General features: G+C 36.9%; 1 protein-coding gene across 1 annotated transcript in view; it reads left to right on the top strand.

The window, feature by feature from the left end:
* Positions 1 to 19256, top strand: part of AGBL4 (ATP/GTP binding protein like 4) — a 1451937-nt gene that overhangs the window by 156190 nt on the left and 1276491 nt on the right. The window contains exon 2 of the mRNA XM_025357747.1: positions 15065 to 15187. Coding sequence (XP_025213532.1) covers positions 15170 to 15187 — 18 coding nt within the window. The 5' untranslated portion in view covers positions 15065 to 15169. The remainder of the gene's footprint in view (positions 1 to 15064; positions 15188 to 19256) is intronic.

Here is a 19256-nt window from a genome sequence, read left to right as displayed (position 1 = left end):
TTGATGCTAGTAGATGTTTTTTGGTGTCTGGGCATTGAAGAGTTAGGTTTTTAGTGTTAGTCTTCAGTTTCTGGGCTTGTTTGTAGCCATCCTTCTTGGGAAGGCTTTTCAGATATTCAAAAGAACTTGAGTGTTGTGATCTAAGCTGTATCTGCTTTAGAGGGCACACCAAGCCCAGTTACACTGTGGTTCTAGCAGAGTTGTAGAGGTGTACCACCTTGATCGTCTTGGAGAAGATCTGAGTATATTCTCTGGATTAGCAGGCAGAGGCTCTTCTTCTCTTCCCCTACTTTGTAATAAATGTACGGAGTCTCTCTGTTTTCTGGGCCACCTATTCAAAACAGCTGTGTTGAGGTAACTCAAATCCAAGATAACACAGAAAAGGAATTCAGAATTCTATCAGATAAATTTAACATAGAGATTGAAATAACTTTTAAAAAGTTCTCCAAGACCATCAAGGTGGTACACCTCTGCGAAATATCAGGGTGTGTCTAGAAATGTCATCTGGGTGCTAAGGCCTGTAACAGGGGCCTCATTACTCTGACCAGTGCCCTATCATGCTGTGGCTGAGCTGGTGTCCAAGATGTAGGACAAAGTCCTCACTACTCTTTTCTTTCCTCTTTTCAAGCAGAAAGAAATGTTTCTTTTGGAACCACAAGCTCTACAGCCTAGGGTTAGGGGAAAGGTGATACCTGCATTTCCTTGGCTGCCCTAGCTGATATCTCAGTATGTCACGTGCCCCTTCCAGTCCACCATCTCTGGGCCTAGTTCAGCTCTAGGCTTACCTAAGAGTTGTAGTTCTTAATGGCCTAGACTGCCTTTCAAGTTTACTTGGAGACCAAGAGCACTTTGGCCCTTGGTGGAAGGCTTGTGGGCACTCACAATGGGACCTGGGCTGGTTTAAATGCTCTCTCTGTGGGTGGGCATCAGCTGAGTTTGGTCTGTTTTTTCCCTCCCTGCTCTAACAGAACAGCACCCAGTTCCGTGTGTCTCAATTACTGTGTTCTCCCACTCTCAGCAGCCAGAGATGCTCTTTACACCACTCTGTAGCTGCCTAGGTTGGGGAGGGGTCGCATTGGTGATTCAGGACTGTTTTTGTGATCTCTTCAGTGCCTCTTTCAGTGATAGGAAGTTAAAACCAGGTACTGTGAGTGCTCATCTGATTTTTGGTTCTTACAGGAGGCATTTTTTTTTTTTCTGTGTAGATAGTTGTTAACTTTTTTTTCTTTTTCTTTTTTTTTTTCTGGGGAAGGGGATAATTTGTGGAGCTTTCTATTTCTCTATCTTTATCTCCCTCCCCATTATTACTATTTTTTTGAGAGAGGGTCTGTCTGACACTCAGACTGGAGTGCAGTGGCACAATCATGGCTCACTGCAGTCTCAAGCTCCTGGGCTCAGGTGATTCTTCCATCTCAGCCTCCTGAGTTACTGGGACTACAGGCATGTGCCATCACTGCCAGCTAACTTTTTAAAGTTTTTGTTGAGATGCGGTTTCGCTGTGTTGCCCAGGCTGGTCTCAAACTTCTGGGCTGAAGCAATTCACCTACATCTGCCTTCCAAAGTGGTGGGATTACAGGCATGAGCCACTGAGCCCAACCTCATATGGATTATTGATGGCCAATTAGTAAATATTTTCTTCTCTACATTGAATTGCCTTTGCACTTTTATTGAAAATCCATCGACCATGTATGTATTCGCATTTCTGCATTTAGTTTTATTCCAGTGAACTATGTTTCAGTCTGTTTTCCAATCCCACACTGACTTTTTCCAAAATTGTTTTGATTTTTTTAGTTTGTTTGCTTTTCCATATACATTTTAGAACCAGTTGGTTGGATATTCAGTTGGGATTGTATTGAATCTATAGATCGATATATGGGTAATTGACTTTGGGCAACATTTAGCCTTCCAATCCATTCACAAAGTTTGTTTCTCCATTTATTTAGACCTTTTAAAAATTTATCACTGGTTCTAGTTTTAAGTGTACAGATTTTGCAAATGTTTATTAGATTTATAACTTTTATTATTTTGGTGTTATAAATATTACTGATTTTAATTTTTAATTTGCAATTGCTTATTGCTAATTATATAGAGATATGATTGATTTTTTCTATTGACCTTTTGTCCTTTAATCTTGCTGAGCTTATTTATTCTAGTAGCTTTTTAGTAGCTTTTTTGTGATTTTTTCTCTAGACAATTCTGTTGTGTATGATTAGGGACAGTATGGGCAGTTTTAATTTCTCTTCTTTGTTTATTGCACATTTAGAACCTTTAGGATGATGTTAAATAAGAATGATGACAGTGGGCATTTTTATCTAGTAAACAATACTGCGGGGAAATTTTTAGTCTTTCACAATTAAATATAATTTAAGTATATTAAAAAATACATAATTACATAGTATGTAAGATAAATATATAAAGATTCCTTTTATAAAGTCAAGGAATTTCCTTTTAATTCTTCATATGCTGAGAATAAGTAGATAATCAATTTTGAATTTTGTCAAATGCTTTTTTTGTGCATTTGTTGAGATGATCATGTAGATTTTCTTTATGGATCTGTCACTATGGTGAATTACATTAATTAATTTCTGAATGTTGAACCAATCTTGCACACCCAAGATAAATTGTGCTTGGTCATGATATACTTTCCTCAGACTGATGGATTTGATTTGCTAATACTTTGCTGAGGTTTTTGAGTCTATGTTCAGAAGGAATACCAGTTTTTAGTTTTCTTCTTGTTTAATGTCTTCATCTGCTTTGAAGTTTCATCTAAGTTCACAAAATTAGGATTTACCATTGTTCATAATGTTCTCTCATTATCCTCTTATTGCCCAGCAGATTTTAGTGATGTTACCCTTTTCATTCCTGATATTGCTAATATGTCAACTAGTTCTGTTGATTACTGAAATAGTAGTATTGAGGGGTTAAACATAATTGTGGTTTTGTATATTTCATCTTTTATATCTATTAGTTTCTTTCATGCATTTTCTTTTTCTTTTTCTTTTTTCTTTTGAGATGGAGTCTTACTCTGTAGCCCAGGCTGGAGTGCAGTGGCACAGTCTCAGCTCACTGCAAACTTTGTCTCCCAGGTTCAAGTGATTCTTGTGCCTCATCCTCCCAAATAGCTGGGATTATAGGCACCTGCCACCACACCAGACTAATTTTTCGATTTTTAGTAGAGACAGGGTTTTGCCATGTTGGCCAAGCTGGTCTTGAACTCTTGATTTCAGGTGATCTGCTGCCTCAGCCTCACAAAGTGCTTGGATTACAGGTGTGAGCCACTGTGCCTGGCCTTTTTCATGCATTTTCCAGTGGTGTTGTTAGGTGTGTATACTTTTAAGATTTTTGGTCTTAGTGAGCTGACTCCTTTATCACTATTTAATGGTTGTCTTTATTCCTAGTTTTAGTTCTTGTTCTTAAGTCTACATTCTCTTATTTTAATATAGCCTCTTGAGCTCTCTTTTTATTATTGTTTTCATGGCCCTTTCAAACCTTTTACTTGTAATCTATTCATGACTTTATATAATATTTAAACTTGATATTCTATAAATAGTGTATCATTGGATTTTCCTATTTTAACCAGTATGGTAGTCTGTCTGTTAGATATATCAATATATCATTGTTTTGTTTCCTTTAGATAAATATCCTGTACCGGAATTGCTGGATTGTATGGTAGCTTTATTTTTAGATATTTAGGAAACTTTTATGCTGTGTTCCATTGTGTCTATGGACTAATGTACTAATTTACATTTCCACTATTTCTTGTAATGGTATACATAAATTGCCTTTTTTTTTCTTCCTTGCCTGCATTTGTTATTTTTTATCCTATTGATAGTAGTCATTCTACTGGGGTGAGATGATATCTCACTATGGTTTGGTATGCCTTTCCTTGATGATTAGTGATATTGAGCATTTTTTCATATGTTTTGGGGCCATTTGTATGTCTTCTTTTGAGAAATATCTGGTCATTTCTGCTGTCCACTTTTTTTTTATTTTTTTATTTTTTATTATACTTGAAGTTCTAGGGTACATGTGCACAACGTGCAGGTTTGTTACATATGTATACATGTGCCATGTTGGTGTGCTGCACCCATTAACTTGTCATTTACATTAGGTATATCTCCTAATGCTAGCGCTCCCCCCACCCCTTCTCCACAATAGGACCCCGTGTGTGATGACCCCTTTCCTGTGTCCAAGTGATCTAATTGTTCAATTCCCACCTATGAGTGAGAACATGCGGTATTTGGTTTTCTGTTCTTGCAATAGTTTGCTGAGAATGATGGTTTCCATCTGCATCCATGTCCCTACAAAGGACAAAAACTCATCCTTTTTTATGGCTGCATAGTATTCCATGGTGTATATGTGCCACATTTTCTTAATCCAGTCTGTCACTGATGGACATTTGGGTTGATTCCAAGTCTTTGCTATTGTGAATAGTGCCACAATAAACATACGTGTGCATGTGTCTTTATAGCAGCATGACTTATAATCCTTTGGGTATATCCCCGGTAATGGGATGGCTGGGTCAAATGGTATTTCTAGTTCTGGATCCTTGAGGAATCGCCACACTGTTTTCCACAATGGTTGGACTAGTTTACAGTCCCACCAACAGTGTAAAAGTGTTCCTATTTCTCCACATCCTCTCCAGCACCTGTTGTTTCCTGATTTTTTAATGATTGGCATTCTAACTGGTGTGAGATGATATCTCCTTGTGGTTTTGATTTGCATTTCTCTGATGGCTAGTAATGATGAGCATTTTTTCATGTGTCTGTTGGCTGTATGAATGTCTTCTTTTGAGAAGTGTCTGTTCATATCTTTTGCCCACTTTTTGATGGGGTTGTTTGTTTTTTTTTTTGTAAATTTGTTTGAGTTCTTAGTAGGTTCTGGATATTAGCCCTTTGTCAGATGAGTAGATTGCAAAAATTTTCTCCCATTCTGTAGGTTGCCTGTTCACTCTGATGGTAGTTTCTTTTGCTGTGCAGAAGCTCTTTAGTTTAATGAGATCCCATTTGTCAATTTTGGCTTTTGTTGCCGTTGCTTTTGGTGTTTTAGACATGAAGTCCTTGCCCATGCCTATGCCCTGAATGGTATTCCCTAGGTTTTCTTCTAGGGTTTTTATGGTTTTAGGTCTAACATTTAAGTCTCTAATCCATCTTGAATTAATTTTCGTATAAGGAGTAAGGAAAGGATCCAGTTTCAGCTTTCTACTTATGGCTAGCCAATTTTCCCAGCACCATTTATTAAATAGGGAATCCTTTCCCCATTTCTTGTTTTTGTCAGGTTTGTCAAAGATCAGATGGCTGTAGATGTGTGCTGTTATTTCTGAGGACTCTGTTCTGTTCCATTGGTCTATATCTCTGTTTTGGTACCAGTACCATGCTGTTTTGGTTACTGTAGCCTTGTAGTATAGTTTGAAGTCAGGTAGCGTGATGCCTCCAGCTTGGTTCTTTTGACTTAGGATTGTCTTGGAGATGCGGGCTCTTTTTTGGTTCCATATGAACTTTAAAGCAGGTTTTTCCGATTCTGTGAAGAAACTCATTGGTAGCTTGATGGGGATGGCATTGAATCTATAAATAACCTTGGGCAGTATGGCCATTTTCACGATATTGATTATTCCTATGCATGAGCATGGTATGTTCTTCCATTTGTTTGTGTCCTCTTTTATTTCACTGAGCAGTGGTTTGTAGTTCTCCTTGAAGAGGTCCTTTACATCCCTTGTAAGTTGCATTCCTAGGTATTTTATTCCCTTTGAAGCAATTGTGAATGGAACTTCATTCATGATTTGGCTCTCTGTTTGTGTTTGTTACTGGCGTATAAGAATGCTTGTGATTTTTGCAGAGGGATTTTGTATCCTGAGACTTTGCTGAAGTTGCTTAGCAGCTTAAGGAGATTTTGGGCTGAGACAATGGGGTTTTCTAAATATACAATCATGTCATCTGCAAACAGGGACAATTTGACTTCCTCTTTTCCTAAGTGAATACCCTTTGTTTCTTTCTCTTGCCTGATTGCCCTAGCCGGAACTTCCAACACTATGTGGAATAGGAGTGGTGAGAGAGGGCATCCCTGTCTTGTGCCAGTTTTCAAAGGGAATGCTTCCAGTTTTTGTCCATTCAGTATGATATTGGCTGTGGGTTTGTCATAAATAGCTCTTATTATTTTGAGATACGTTCCATCAATACCGAATTTATTGAGCATTTTTAGCATGAAGGGTGTTGAATTTTGTCAAAAGCCTTTTCTGCATCTATTGAGATAATCATGTGGTTCTTGTCTTTGGTTCTGTTTATATGCTGGATTACGTTTATTGATTTGCGTATGTTGAACCAGCCTTGCATCCCATGGATGAAGCCCACTTGATCATGGTGGATAAGCTTTTTGATGTGCTGCTGGATCTTGTTTGCCAGTATTTTATTGAGGATTTTTGCATTGATGTTTATCATGGATATTGGTCTAAAATTCTCTTTTTTTGTTGTGTCTCTGCCAGGCTTTGGTATCAGGATGATGTTGGCCTCATAAAATGAGTTAGGGAGGATTCCCTCTTTTTCTGTTGATTGGAATAGTTTCAGAAGGAATGGTACCAGCTCCTCCTTGTACCTCTGGTAGAATTGAGCTGTGAATCCATCTGGTCCTGGACTTTTTTTGGTTGGTAGGCTATTAATTATTGCCTCAATTTCAGAGTGTGCTATTGGTCTATTCAGGGATTCAACTTCTTCCTGGTTTAATCTTGGGAGAGTGTAAGTGTCCAGGAAATTATCCATTTCTTCTAGATTTTCTAGTATATTTGCGTAGAGGTGTTTATAGTATTCTCTGATGGTAGTTTGTATTTCTGTGGGGTCGGTGGTGATATCCCCTTTATCATTTTTTATTGCATCTATTTGATTCTTCTCTGTTTTCTTCTTTATTAGTCTTGCTAGCAGTCTATCAATTTTGTTGATCTTTTAAAAAACCAACTCCTGGATTCATTGAATTTTTGGAGGGTTTTTTGTGTCTCTATCTCCTTCAGTTCTGCTCTGGTCTTCGTTATTTCTTGCCTTCTGCTAGCTTTTGAATGTGTTTGCTCTTGCTTCTCTAGTTATTTTAATTGTGATGTTAGGGTGTCAATTTTAGATCTTTCCAGCTTTCTCTTGTGGGCATTTAGTGCTATAAATTTCCGTCTACACACTGCTTTAAATGTGTCCCAGAGATTCTGGTATGTTGTACCTTTGTTCTCATTGGTTTCAAAGAACATCTTTATTTCTGCCTTCATTTCGTTATGTACCCAGTAGTCATTCAGGAGCAGGTTGTTCAGTTACCATGAAGTTGAGCGGTTTTGATTGAGTTTCTTAGTCCTGAGTTCTAGTTTGATTGCACTGTGGTCTGAGAGACAGTTTCTTATAATTTCTGTTCTTGTACATTTGCTGAGGAGTGCTTTACTTCCAATTATGTGGTCAATTTTGGAATAAGTGTGATGTGCTGTTGAGAAGAATGTATATTCCGTTGATTTGGGGTGGAGAGTTCTGTAGATGTCTATTAGGTCTGCTTGCTGCAGAGCTGAGTTCAATTCCTGGATATCCTTGTTAACTTTCTGTCTCGTTGATCTGTCTAATGTTGACAGTGTGGTGTTGAAGTCTCCCATTATTATTTTATAGGAGTCTAAGTCTCTTTGTAAGTCTCTAAGGACTTGCTTTATGAATCTGGGTGCTCCTGTATTGGGTGCATATATATTGAAGATAGTTAGCTCTTCCTGTTGAATTGATCCGTTTACCATTATGTAATGGCCTTCTTTGTCTCTTTTGATCTTTGATGGTTTAGAGTCTGTTTTATCAGAGACTAGTATTGCAACCCCTGCTTTTTTGTGTTCTCCGTTTGCTTGGTAGATTTTCCTCCATCCCTTTATTTTGAGCCTATGTATGTCTCTGCATGTGAGATGGGTCTCCTGCATACAGCAAACTGATGGGTCTTGACTCTTTATCCAGTTTGCCAGTCTGTGTCTTTTAATTGGAGCATTTAGTCCATTTACATTTAAGGTTAATATTGTTATGTGTGAACTTGATCCTGCCATTATGATATTAACTGGTTATTTTGCTCATTAGTTGATGCAGTTTCTTCCTAGCCTCGATGGTCTTTACATTTTGGCATGTTTTTGCAATGGCTGGTACCGGTTGTTCCTTTCCATGTTGAGTGCTTCCTTCAGGGTCTCTTGTAAGGCAGGCCTGGCTGTGACAAAATCTCTAAGCATTTGCTTATTTGTAAAGGATTTCATTTCTCCTTCACTTATGAAACTTAGTGTGGCTGGATATGAAATTCTAGGTTAAAATTCTTTTCTTTAAGAATGTTGGATATTGGCCCCCACTCTCTTCTGGCTTGGAGAGTTTCTGCCGAGAGATCTGCTGTTAGTCTGATGGGCTTCCCTTTGTGTGTAACCTGACCTTTCTCTCTGGCTGCCCTTAACATTTTTTCCTTCATTTCAACTTTGGTGAATCTGGCAATTATGTGTCTTGGAGTTGCTCTTCTCGAGGAGTATCTTTGTGGCATTCTCTGTATTTCCTGAATTTGAATGTTGCCCTGCCCTACTAGGTTGGGGAAGTTCTCCTGGATGATATCCTGCAGAGTGTTTTCCAACTTGGTTCCATTTTCCCCCTCACTTTCAGGCACCCCAATGAGACATAGATTTGGTCTTTTTACATAATCCCATACTTCTTGGAGGCTTTGTTCATTTCTTTTTCTTCTTTTTTCTTTAGATTTCTCTTCTCGCTTCATTTCATTCATTTGATCCTCAATCGCTGATACTCTTTCTTCCAGTTGATCGAGTCGGTTACTGAAGCTTGTGCATTTGTCACGTATTTCTCATGTCATGGTTTTCATCTCTGTCAGTTCTTTTATGGCATTCTCTGTGTTGATTATTCTAGTTATCAATTCTTCCACTCTTTTTTCAAGATTTTTAGTTTCTTTCTGCTGGGTATGTAATTCCTCCTTTAGCTCTGAGAAGTTTGATGGACTGAAGCCTTCTTCTCTCATCTCGTCAGAGTCATTCTCCGTCCAGCTTTGATCCGTCGCTGGCGATGAGCTGCGTTCCTTTGCCGGGGGAGATGCGCTCTTATTTTTTGAATTTCCAGCTTTTCTGCCCGGCTTGTCCCCCATCTTTGTGGTTTTATCTGCCTCTGGTCTTTGATGATGGTAACGTACTGATGGGGTTTTGGTGTGGGTGTCCTTCCTGTTTGTTAGTTTTCCTTCTAACAGTCAGGACCCTCAGCTGTAGGTCTGTTGGAGATTGCTTGAGGTCCACTCCAGACCCTGTTTGCCTGGGTATCAGCAGCAGAGGCTGCAGAAGATAGAATATTGTTCAACAGCGAGTGTACCTATCTGATTCTTGCTTTGGAAGCTTCCTCTCAGGGGTGTACCCAGCTGTGTGAGGTGTGGGGTGTTGGTCTGCCCCTAGTGGTGGATGTCTCCCAGTTAGGCTACTCACGGGTCAGGGACCCACTTGAGCAAGCAGTCTATCCGTTCTCAGATCTCAACCCCCATGTTGGGAGATCTACTGCTCTCTTCAAAGCTGTCAGACAGAGTCGTTTGCGTCTGCAGAGGTTTCTGCTTTTTTTTTTTTTTTTTTGTTGTTGTTGTTTAGCTATGCCCTGTCCCCAGAGTTGGAGTCTACAGAGACAGGCAGGCCTCCTTGAGCTGCGGTGAGCTCTACCCAGTTCGAGCTTCCCAGCGGCTTTGTTTACCTACTTAAGCCTCAGCAATGGCGGGCGCCCCTCCCTCAGCCTTGCTGCTGCCTTGCCAGTTAGATCGCAGACTGCTGTGCTAGCAATGAAGGAGGCTCCGTGGGCATGGGACTCTCCTGGCCAGGTGTGGGATATAATCTGCTAGTGTGCCCGTTTGCTAAGACCCTTGAAAAAGTACAGTATTGGGGTGGGAGTTACCCGCTTTTCCAGGTGTTGTGTGTCTCAGTTCCCCTGGCTAGGAAAATGGATTCCCTTCCCCCTTGCGCTTCCCAGGTGAGGTGATTCCTCTCCCTGCTTCAGCTTTTGCTGGTCGGCTGCTGCAGCTGACCAGCACCGATTGTCCAGCACTCCCTAGTGAGATGAACCCAGTACCTCAGTTGAAAATGCAGAAATCACCTGTCTTCTCTGTTGCTCGCCCTGGGAGCTGGAGACTGGAGCTGTTCCTATTCAGCCACCTTGCTCCGCCAGTAATGCTGTTTTTATAGAATGAGTTAGAAAGAATTCTCTTTCACTTTTTAGAATAGTTTGAGAATTGATATTAGTTCTTTTAAAAAAGTTGTGTGGATTTCAGATGTACAGCCATTTGCTCCTGTGCTTTCTTCATTGGGAGGTTGTTAAAATTACTCATTCAATCTTACTACTCATTATTAATCTGTTCAGGTTTTCTATTTATTTCTGGTTCAATCTTTATAGATTATATATGTTCACACATTTATACATTCTTCTCTTGATTTTCCAATTTGATAGCACATAGTTGTTCATAATAGTCTCTAATGGTCCTTTGTATTTCTATGGTATCAGTTGTAATGTCTTTTATTATTTCTGATTTTATTTATTTGGGTCTTCTCTCTTTGTCTTGTTTAGCTAGCTAGCAGTTTATCGATTTTATATTTTCAAAAAACCACCTTTTAATTCATTCTCCTTATGCTTTGTGTTTTTTTAGATTCTATTTTGTTTATTTCTGCTTTGATCTTTATTATTTCTTTTCTTCTACTTATTTTGCATTTGGTTTATTTGTGCTTTTCTACTTTCTTGATGTACAGCATTACGTTGTTAAAATCTTTCCGCTTTATTGATTTTGTAATTTATTGTTGTGAAATGTCCTTAGCACCGCTTTTGCTTTATCATATAGGTTTTTGTATGTTGTGTTTGCTTTTACATTTGCTTCAAGAAATTTTCAAATTTTTCTTCCTAATTTTTTCATTGATCTAATGGTAATACAGAAACATGTTGTTTAATTGCTGTCTATTTTTACCACCTCCAGAGATCCTCATGTTATTGATTTCTAGTTTTATCCCATTGTGGTGTGACAAGATATTTGATATGATTTTGATTTTTTGAAATGTCTTGAGACTTGTTTTGTGACCTAACATATGATCTATCCATGAAACTGTTCCATGTGCTGATAAGAAGAATGTGTATTCTGCAGCTTTTGGATGAAATATTCTGTAAATGTCTGTTAGGTCCATTTGGTTTATAGTGCAGATAATGTATTGATTTTCTTTCTATATGATGTGTCCAATGCTGAATGTGGGAGTTTTGAAGTTTCCCACTATGATTGTATTGGGGTCTATTTCTCTCTTTAGTTCTAATAACATTTGCTTTATATATCTGGATGTTCTAGTGTTGGGTGCATTGTTATATCCTGTTACTGAATTGATCTCTTTATCATTACATAGTAACTTCTTTGTTTGTATTTGTGTTAGTCCATTCTCATGCTGCTAGGAAGAAATACTCAGACTGGATAATTTATAAAGAAAAGAGGTTTAATTGACTCACCATTCCACATGGCTGGGGAGACCTCAGGAAACATACAATTATGGCAAAAAGCACCTCTTCACAGTGCAGCAACAGAGAAAATGATTGCCAATTGGGGAAATGCCAACCATCTATAAAACCATCAGATCCTGGATGACATACATAGGCAGGCTTATTCTCAAGCTCTGTGGTGGTGCATTCAGGTGTGCAGTGACCCTTCAGCTGGAGGCGTGTTGTTTTTGTTAATGGCAGTGTCCTGGGGAAGATGGTTTTCAGACTCTGGGAACTGTGCATTTTGGCTCCTTTTGTCCTGTGGGCAGCCTCCCTGGTGTGCTATACTGCCTGTTTTGGGTGATTTAGGACACTATATGGCTACAGTGCTGGGGACCCAGATGTATTGCTGGGTCCAGCTGGCATCATAATGCAGCAGCCCTCTGGTTGGATGTGGGAGGATGTCCTTGGGGCTCCAGGGATATGGAGATTCAGGGGCAGCTAGGCCCCAGGGCAAGATGTAGCCTGATGGGGGATTAGTTCTCAAAATGGTGGCAAGTTGCACCTGCTTAGGGTTCAGGGGGTGAGTAGAACGGAGTGTGAATTTCCTCTGTAGAACAATGTAATTGCAATGGACTCCAGATGACTTTCTATGCTAGACTCTCCTGTGGCTATTGCAGGCATCTGTGATGGGAATATGCAGCACTGGGGATCTTTTACTTACCTTTCCTTTGCAGTGGGGAACTTCTCTTGGATCTGAGACAATCATGGCTGGGCCAGTTGCTTCACTTCCCTCTCCTTTCATGCCTCAGAGGGTCCCTGTTACTTCCCTGCTGAATTCCAGTGTTCTCACTTAGGCACTTTATTCGATGTGTGGTTATCTACTTGTTTTTAGAGGTGCCTGACACTGGTCCCTTCCTTGTGAATGAGGCAAGTGTCAGGCACCTCTAGTCAGCCATCTTCTTCTAATATTTTGTGCAATTTTTGTAATATATTTTACTTTTTCATATGGCATAAACACACAATACATTGCTATTTTTTCTATAGTCGTTTATCTTTTAGAGTGATTGAAAATAAGAAAATTTATATTTACCTTTATTTATATCATTTCTGGAGCTCTTCATTTCTTTGTGTGAACCTTAGTTTATAGCTGCTATTATTTCTCTTCTGGCTGAAGAACTTTTGTTGACATTTCTTACAACACAGGACTGTTTATAATAAATTATCTCAGCTTTTATTTTTCTTAAAATACCTTTAGTTTGTACTTCATCTTTGAAAGATATTTTCAATTGGTATAAAATTTTACATTGACTTTTTCCCAGTAATTTCAATATATCATTACCTTGACTTTTGGTTTGCACAGTTTATGTATTTCAAAGAGAAATATGTATTTTTATCTTAGTTCATTTGTATGTGATTTATCTCTTTAAGCATAATATATATATAATTTTTAATAATATATTTATTCTACTAGTTACTGTTTGGATTTGTAGCTCAATATCTTTCATTACCTTTGGAAAATTCTCAGACATTATATCTTCAAATATCTTTCTGCTTCATTCTTACTCTTATATCCTCGGGAATCCCAATTATATATATATTTTAGATTGGCTGATATTATTCCACAGCTCTTGGATGCTCTGCTCTTTTTTCCCTTTTGCTTTTCCTATTTCCCTTTGCATTTATGTTTAGATTATTTTTATTGATCTAAAGTTTACTGATTTATTTTTCAGCTGTGCCAAGTGTACTGATGAATGCATTAAAGGCATTCTTCATCACTATTACTGTGATTTTGGTTTTATCATTTCCTTTTGTATTATTATTGTGGTTTGTGTCTTACTGATGACATTTCCCATTTCTTCATGAATTTTGTTCTCATTTTCCACTACAGCCTTTAACATATTAAGCTTTATTTAAAATTCATTGTGTGATAATTCCAGTATCTGGTCATTTCTATGTCTGGTCCTGTGTATCATTTTTTCCCTAGATAGTAGGTTGTTTTTTCTTGATATTTTGGCTATGTCTCACAATTTTTTATAGAATACCAGAAGAGTAGAGAATACTACTGTTTTTATAGTATTTATAGTACTTGCAAATATTATTTGTCACTATAAATGGATATATCTCCTTCCAGCTCATTTGGGTGGGGACTTGTGTCAACCTAGCTTGGAGTTAAGGTGTGTTTGAGTTTCTTTGTTGCTATGGTTATCTTCAGTATCCAACTAGCTTCAAATTATTCTAGTGCTATTTTATTTTTGAGGGAAGGGGCTGGCTGGGGTGATTGAGTATTTAAGATGACCATAGCAACAGTGAAACTCAAACCTAGTTTATTTCCAGACTAGGTTGACACAAGCCCCTACACAAATGACCTGGAAAGAAGTATATCCATTTATAGTGATGAATAATACTTATAATATTCTCTGGGAATGTTTGCCACTCCTTCAGGTGTGGACAAGTTTTCCTTTATTGTTTCTTGTCCTCTCACTTTTGTACTCAGGTGATAAGTTCGTTATTGCTCCCCTAGTCATGTAAGGCTGTTTTTCCCATAAGGGACTTCATGCCTTTCCTATTACAGAAGGCTCTCTCCTTCTCTAGGCCTGTACCACAAAGGAAAACATTTTCTGGTCTACCTACCTGCCTGTAATCTTCCTTCTGAATATCTGGTAGAGACCTGTACAGCAGAGTCTTCAAATGGATGTGAATTCCCTTTGTGTCTATGACTCAGTAGTTCTACACTCTTGTATTTCCTTATTTGACATTTAATAATATTTAAAAATTAGCTTAGCTTTTTTACTAACTTGTATGGGACCCAGCATTACTTCTTCTTGTCTCTGCCATGGAGGAGTCAGTGCTTGCTTCCCATGCTCTTTTTGGTGGGACTTGACTTTCCTTTGACATTGGATGATTTAGCTGCTCTTCAAACTCCGTTCTCTGATAGATTTGGGAGTTATGATTTTGTACTTAATTGAGATATTTGTCATTGTTAGGGTAGAAGGGATACTCTTTCCATTTTTCTACATCTTAGGTGAAAGTGAAACTTCAAAAACTTTTAAAAATTAAAGTTCCTGTTAGGAAATAGAACATCTACGCTAATTCAGTGTTTCTCAGATGGTTTCTGGTGGAGCATCTGGAAGTCATAATGCTATTTGTAGAATAACTGCTTTATTCAAATTTAAATAATTGAATGTATGTTTCTGTCAAATTATGTAAATTATTTATATATTAAATGGCTGATGCAATTTAATGAATATATCTTGGATTTTGATAATGATAGAAGATATTTTTATAGTTTATATACAATTCTAATAACACAACGTTGGAAGATGAGTTTACTGTTCACATTTTATGGATGAGAGGAACTGAAGTATAAAGATATTAGGTTGATTGCTTTGGGGCATAGAGAATTAGCATGTATTTGAGTTGACATTTGACGCTATATCATTTTGTTTGAAAATGTAGCCTTTTTTCACTGTACCACAATGTGATGTTAACTTCTTTTTGCTTGGTTAAACACTTGGTGATTAGGGAAGGGGTAACTAACAGTAAAAATCTGACTGGACTTCTATTGCTGAATATACTTTGACTTTTACTTAACATGAGACAATTTTTTTTAATAGGCAATGATATGGGAAATGATGATGCCATCGGAGGGAATGTGAGCAAATATATAGTGCTTCCAACTGGATATTGTGGACAGCCCAAGAAAGGACATCTTCTCTTTGATGCTTGCTTTGAAAGTGGTAAGTATATTAAAGGCTTTTCCTTTTAAGTTTGTCTGGTAAGACATTTTTTTTTTTTTTTTCAGAATTGAATTTTATGTGACCATTCAGTGCAATTCAAGTCATTTAATATTTCACAATAATGGGACAAGTTTTATGGGAAAAAATTTTGAAGGAATTAACTTGGGAATATCAAATTTTTGTTGTTATAAATGATTAAAAATATAATTAATGGTAATATTAACAAATGCTTATATAGTACCTTATATTTTAGAAACTACTTTCCAAGATACTTTTTTGTTTTGGACTAAAACCCTCATGTTTGACTGTATTATCAATTATGAGTTATTGAGTAATATCTGTCTAGTTCTGTATGACATGCTTACAGTAGAACTTAGTCTTGGGGGGAGAGGAGGCTTCCCTATAAAACAAACAATTAGACAGCAGACCTAATTGAATACAAACTAAAGAACAGAGGTAAAATTTCCTCATAATTGGCAAATACTGTGGGTATTCCGACAGTGGAGATGAGGACTTGATTGTGTATTCTCATACAGAAGGGACTAGATCTTGTTTAGCTCTTGATGTTCTCAACCTCATGCTCTAATTGTCACATAGTAGAGACTCAGAATATGTTGAAAATGTTAGTAAGAAAGGTAAACATAATTTTATTTTACAAATAATTATTAACTTTCATTGGTTCTGAATAACCAATGAAATTAGTTTTTCATATACATGCATGTATGCAAATACATACACACATACATGCATGCATGTGTGTGCATATTTATGTATATGTGTGGCTGAAGGGACATATCAATATCAATTATGTAATAGTTGTTTCTGAACCTTAAAAGCATTGGTTGTTTATAGCAAACAATTGAAAATTTGTTTATGCAGGATGTTGCTCTTTGATTATGTCATATTGTATAGGTTTGATAAGATTGATATAAAAAAGTACTATAAAGTGGGTTAAACAACAGATATTTATTTTTTCTTACTTTAACAGTATTCAGTTTGTCACAAAGTACCACAAACTGAGTGAATTAAAAAACGGAAATGTATTGTTTCACAGTCCTGGAGATTAGAAGTCTGAGATCAAGGTATTAGCAGGACTGATTCCCCCTAAGAATTATGAGGAAGAATCTGTTCCGTGTTTCTCCCCTAGCTTCCTACAGGTTGTTAGCAATCTTTGGTGCTCCTTGGCTTATAGAAGCATCACTCTAATCTCTGCCTTCATCTGTACATGGTGTTCTCCCTGTATGTCTATATTCCAAATTCCCACTTTTTATAAAAATGTCAGTCACATTGGATTGGGACCTACTTTAATGAGCCCATTTTAACTTGATTACCTCTATAAAGATCCTAGGACTTCAACATAGGAATTTTGAGAGTACATGATTCAGCCCATAACGCAGTATTGTAGTATTGTACTTCCAACCAGACTTGAATACTGTCTGCATAATTAAGAACAATGGCTTTTTATTTTCTATAAATCTTGTACTAGTGCCTTGTCTTATATGTACTTGATGCCTACAAAATATCTTTAATTCTTTCTTACGTTAGTTAAAGATGTAAGGACCTTTTACAATAATTACAACTTTGTGGGAATAAAGATTATCCCCATTTTAAAGATTAAATATCTTGATTTACATACAGCCTGCAATAATTCATATTCCTTTCTCATAACATCTTTTCTTTAACCCCGCTGCAGTCTTTTTCCATCCCTTCAAAAAAAACTCAGTAAAAGAAATTGTTCAATCTTACCATGTAATCACCAAATAAATAATGCATATTTTCCCAACAATTTATGAACAATTGGTTATATCAATTAGATCTGTGCTAGTAATACATGAGACTTGCAGTAGAGTGGTTAAGTGGACAGACTTTGATTCAGGCTGCAGTTCAAATCTTGGTTTGAAAAAGGAGCCAGTTTTCTTACATTTTATTGAGGGATGATACCTACTATCCATCTTAATGTGTGTGTGTGTTTGTATGTGTGTGTGTGTATGTATGTATGTGTGTGTGCATATATATATACAGATAGCTAGCTAGGTAACTATTAAAAATGTGAGCTTCCTTACCAGAATATACATAGTAATAATAATAATAATAATAATAATAAATTAGATGAATGAGGACATTTTAGAAAAGATATATATTAGTTAGGGCAAAGAAGACTCTTCAGAATTTAGAGTGTCAGTGACCCTGGAGGGCCTTCCCACACATCCACATCCTAACTTTCACAATCCTGTGTTTCCAAATCAATGCCCTCATGTTAACAGTACGCACTCCACCAGGCTGGTGTTTAACTTGCCTTGTAATTCATCAAGTCATAGGATGAGGTTCTACATTTGATCTTCAGCAATTTCAGCCCTGCAGCTACAGAAAGTGAAGGTCTCCTTCAGGGTACACACAGAAGCTCTTAGGTTATTCATTAGGTGTTTTTGCTGGGAGTTTGAATCCCTGAACTCATTCCCCCACCTTTTTTTAACCATGTTGTCCGGTAACATCAGGAGGAACCAGTCAGTGTCATTAAATTTTCAAAAATGTTTAATAGTATCATGTACAAAGTCACATAGATCCCTGCTTCTTATAAGTGATCGATTAGGAATATCTAGTGCAGTTATTTTTCATATCTCTGTAAACATTTCATGCCATGGACTTTCTGCTGTTGGATATAACACCATTAGCACCTTAAGTTTTCTATTTGAATACATTTAAGAGGTACAAATGCAGTTTTGATACATGGATATATTGCATAGTGGTAAAGTTTGGGCTTTTAGTGTAACTATTACCCAAATAGTATACATTGTACCCACGAAATAATTTCTCATCTCTCATTCCCTGAACCCCCCTACCTTTTTGAGTTCCAAGGGCTATTATTCCAGATTCTATATGTATACATATTATTTAGCTCTCACTTATTAATGAGAGCATGTGTATTGACTTTCTGCTTTTGAGTTATTTTACTTAGGGTAATGGCCTCCAGTTCCATCCATGTTGCCGCAAAATACATGATTTATTTTTTTTTATGGCTGAATAGTATTCCATTGTATATCACATGTTCTTTATGCTGTCCTGCATTGAGTGACATTTAGATTGATTCCACATCTTTGCTATTTTAAATAGTATTGTAATAAACATTGGAGTGCAGGTAACTTTTTTACATAATGATTTCTTTTTCTTTGATTTTTACATAATGATTTCTTTTTCTTCTTAGAGATTTAATCTAAGAGATTAAAATCTCTTTTAATTGAATGGTATTGAATGAGTTCTATTTTTAGTTCTTAGAAAAATCTCCATACTGTTTTCCATAGAGGTTGTGCTAATTTACATTCCTACCAACAGTTGATAAGCATTCTCTTGTCTCTGCATCCTCAACAACATCTATTATTTTTTTGCTTTTTAATAATACTCATTCTGACTGGTATAAAATGATACCTCATTGTACTTTTAATTGCATTTCTCTGATGGTTAATGATGTCGAACATTTTAAAAATGTGTTTATTTGCCATTTGTAATGTTCTCTCTTAAAAAACATTTATTCATGTCCTTTGCCTATTTTAATGGGGTTATTTATTTTGTTGTGGTTGTTGTTTGAGTTCCTTATAAATTTTGGATATTGGATATTCACCTTTTTGTGACATTTTTGTAAAAATTGGATAAAGTTTGGATATTAGTCCCCTGTCCGATAAATACTTTACAGGTATTTTCTCCCATTCCACATGTTGTCTGTTCATTGTGTCGATTATTTCTTTTGCTGTGTGGAAGCTTTTTAGTTTAATTAAGTCCCATAGATTTATTTTTGTTTTTGTTGCTAATACTTTTCATGCCTTAGTCATTAATTATTTGCCTAGACCAATGTCCAAAGGAGGTTTTCATAGTTTTTCTTATAGTATTTTTATAGTTTTAAGTCTTACATTTAAGTCTTTAATCCATCTTGAGTTGACTTTTGTGCATGCCAAGAGATAGGAGTCTAGTTTCATTCTTCTGCAGGTGGCAATACAATATTACCAGTACCCATTTATCGAAAGCAGTGTCCTCCTCCCAGTGTATGTGTAGTTGGCTGGAGATAGGTGGCTTTATT

The sequence above is a fragment of the Theropithecus gelada genome, chromosome 1 (genome assembly GCF_003255815.1).
Source record: "Theropithecus gelada isolate Dixy chromosome 1, Tgel_1.0, whole genome shotgun sequence".
NCBI classification, from domain to species: Eukaryota; Metazoa; Chordata; class Mammalia; order Primates; family Cercopithecidae; genus Theropithecus; species Theropithecus gelada.
This window is presented reverse-complemented; position numbering and strand designations above follow the sequence as displayed.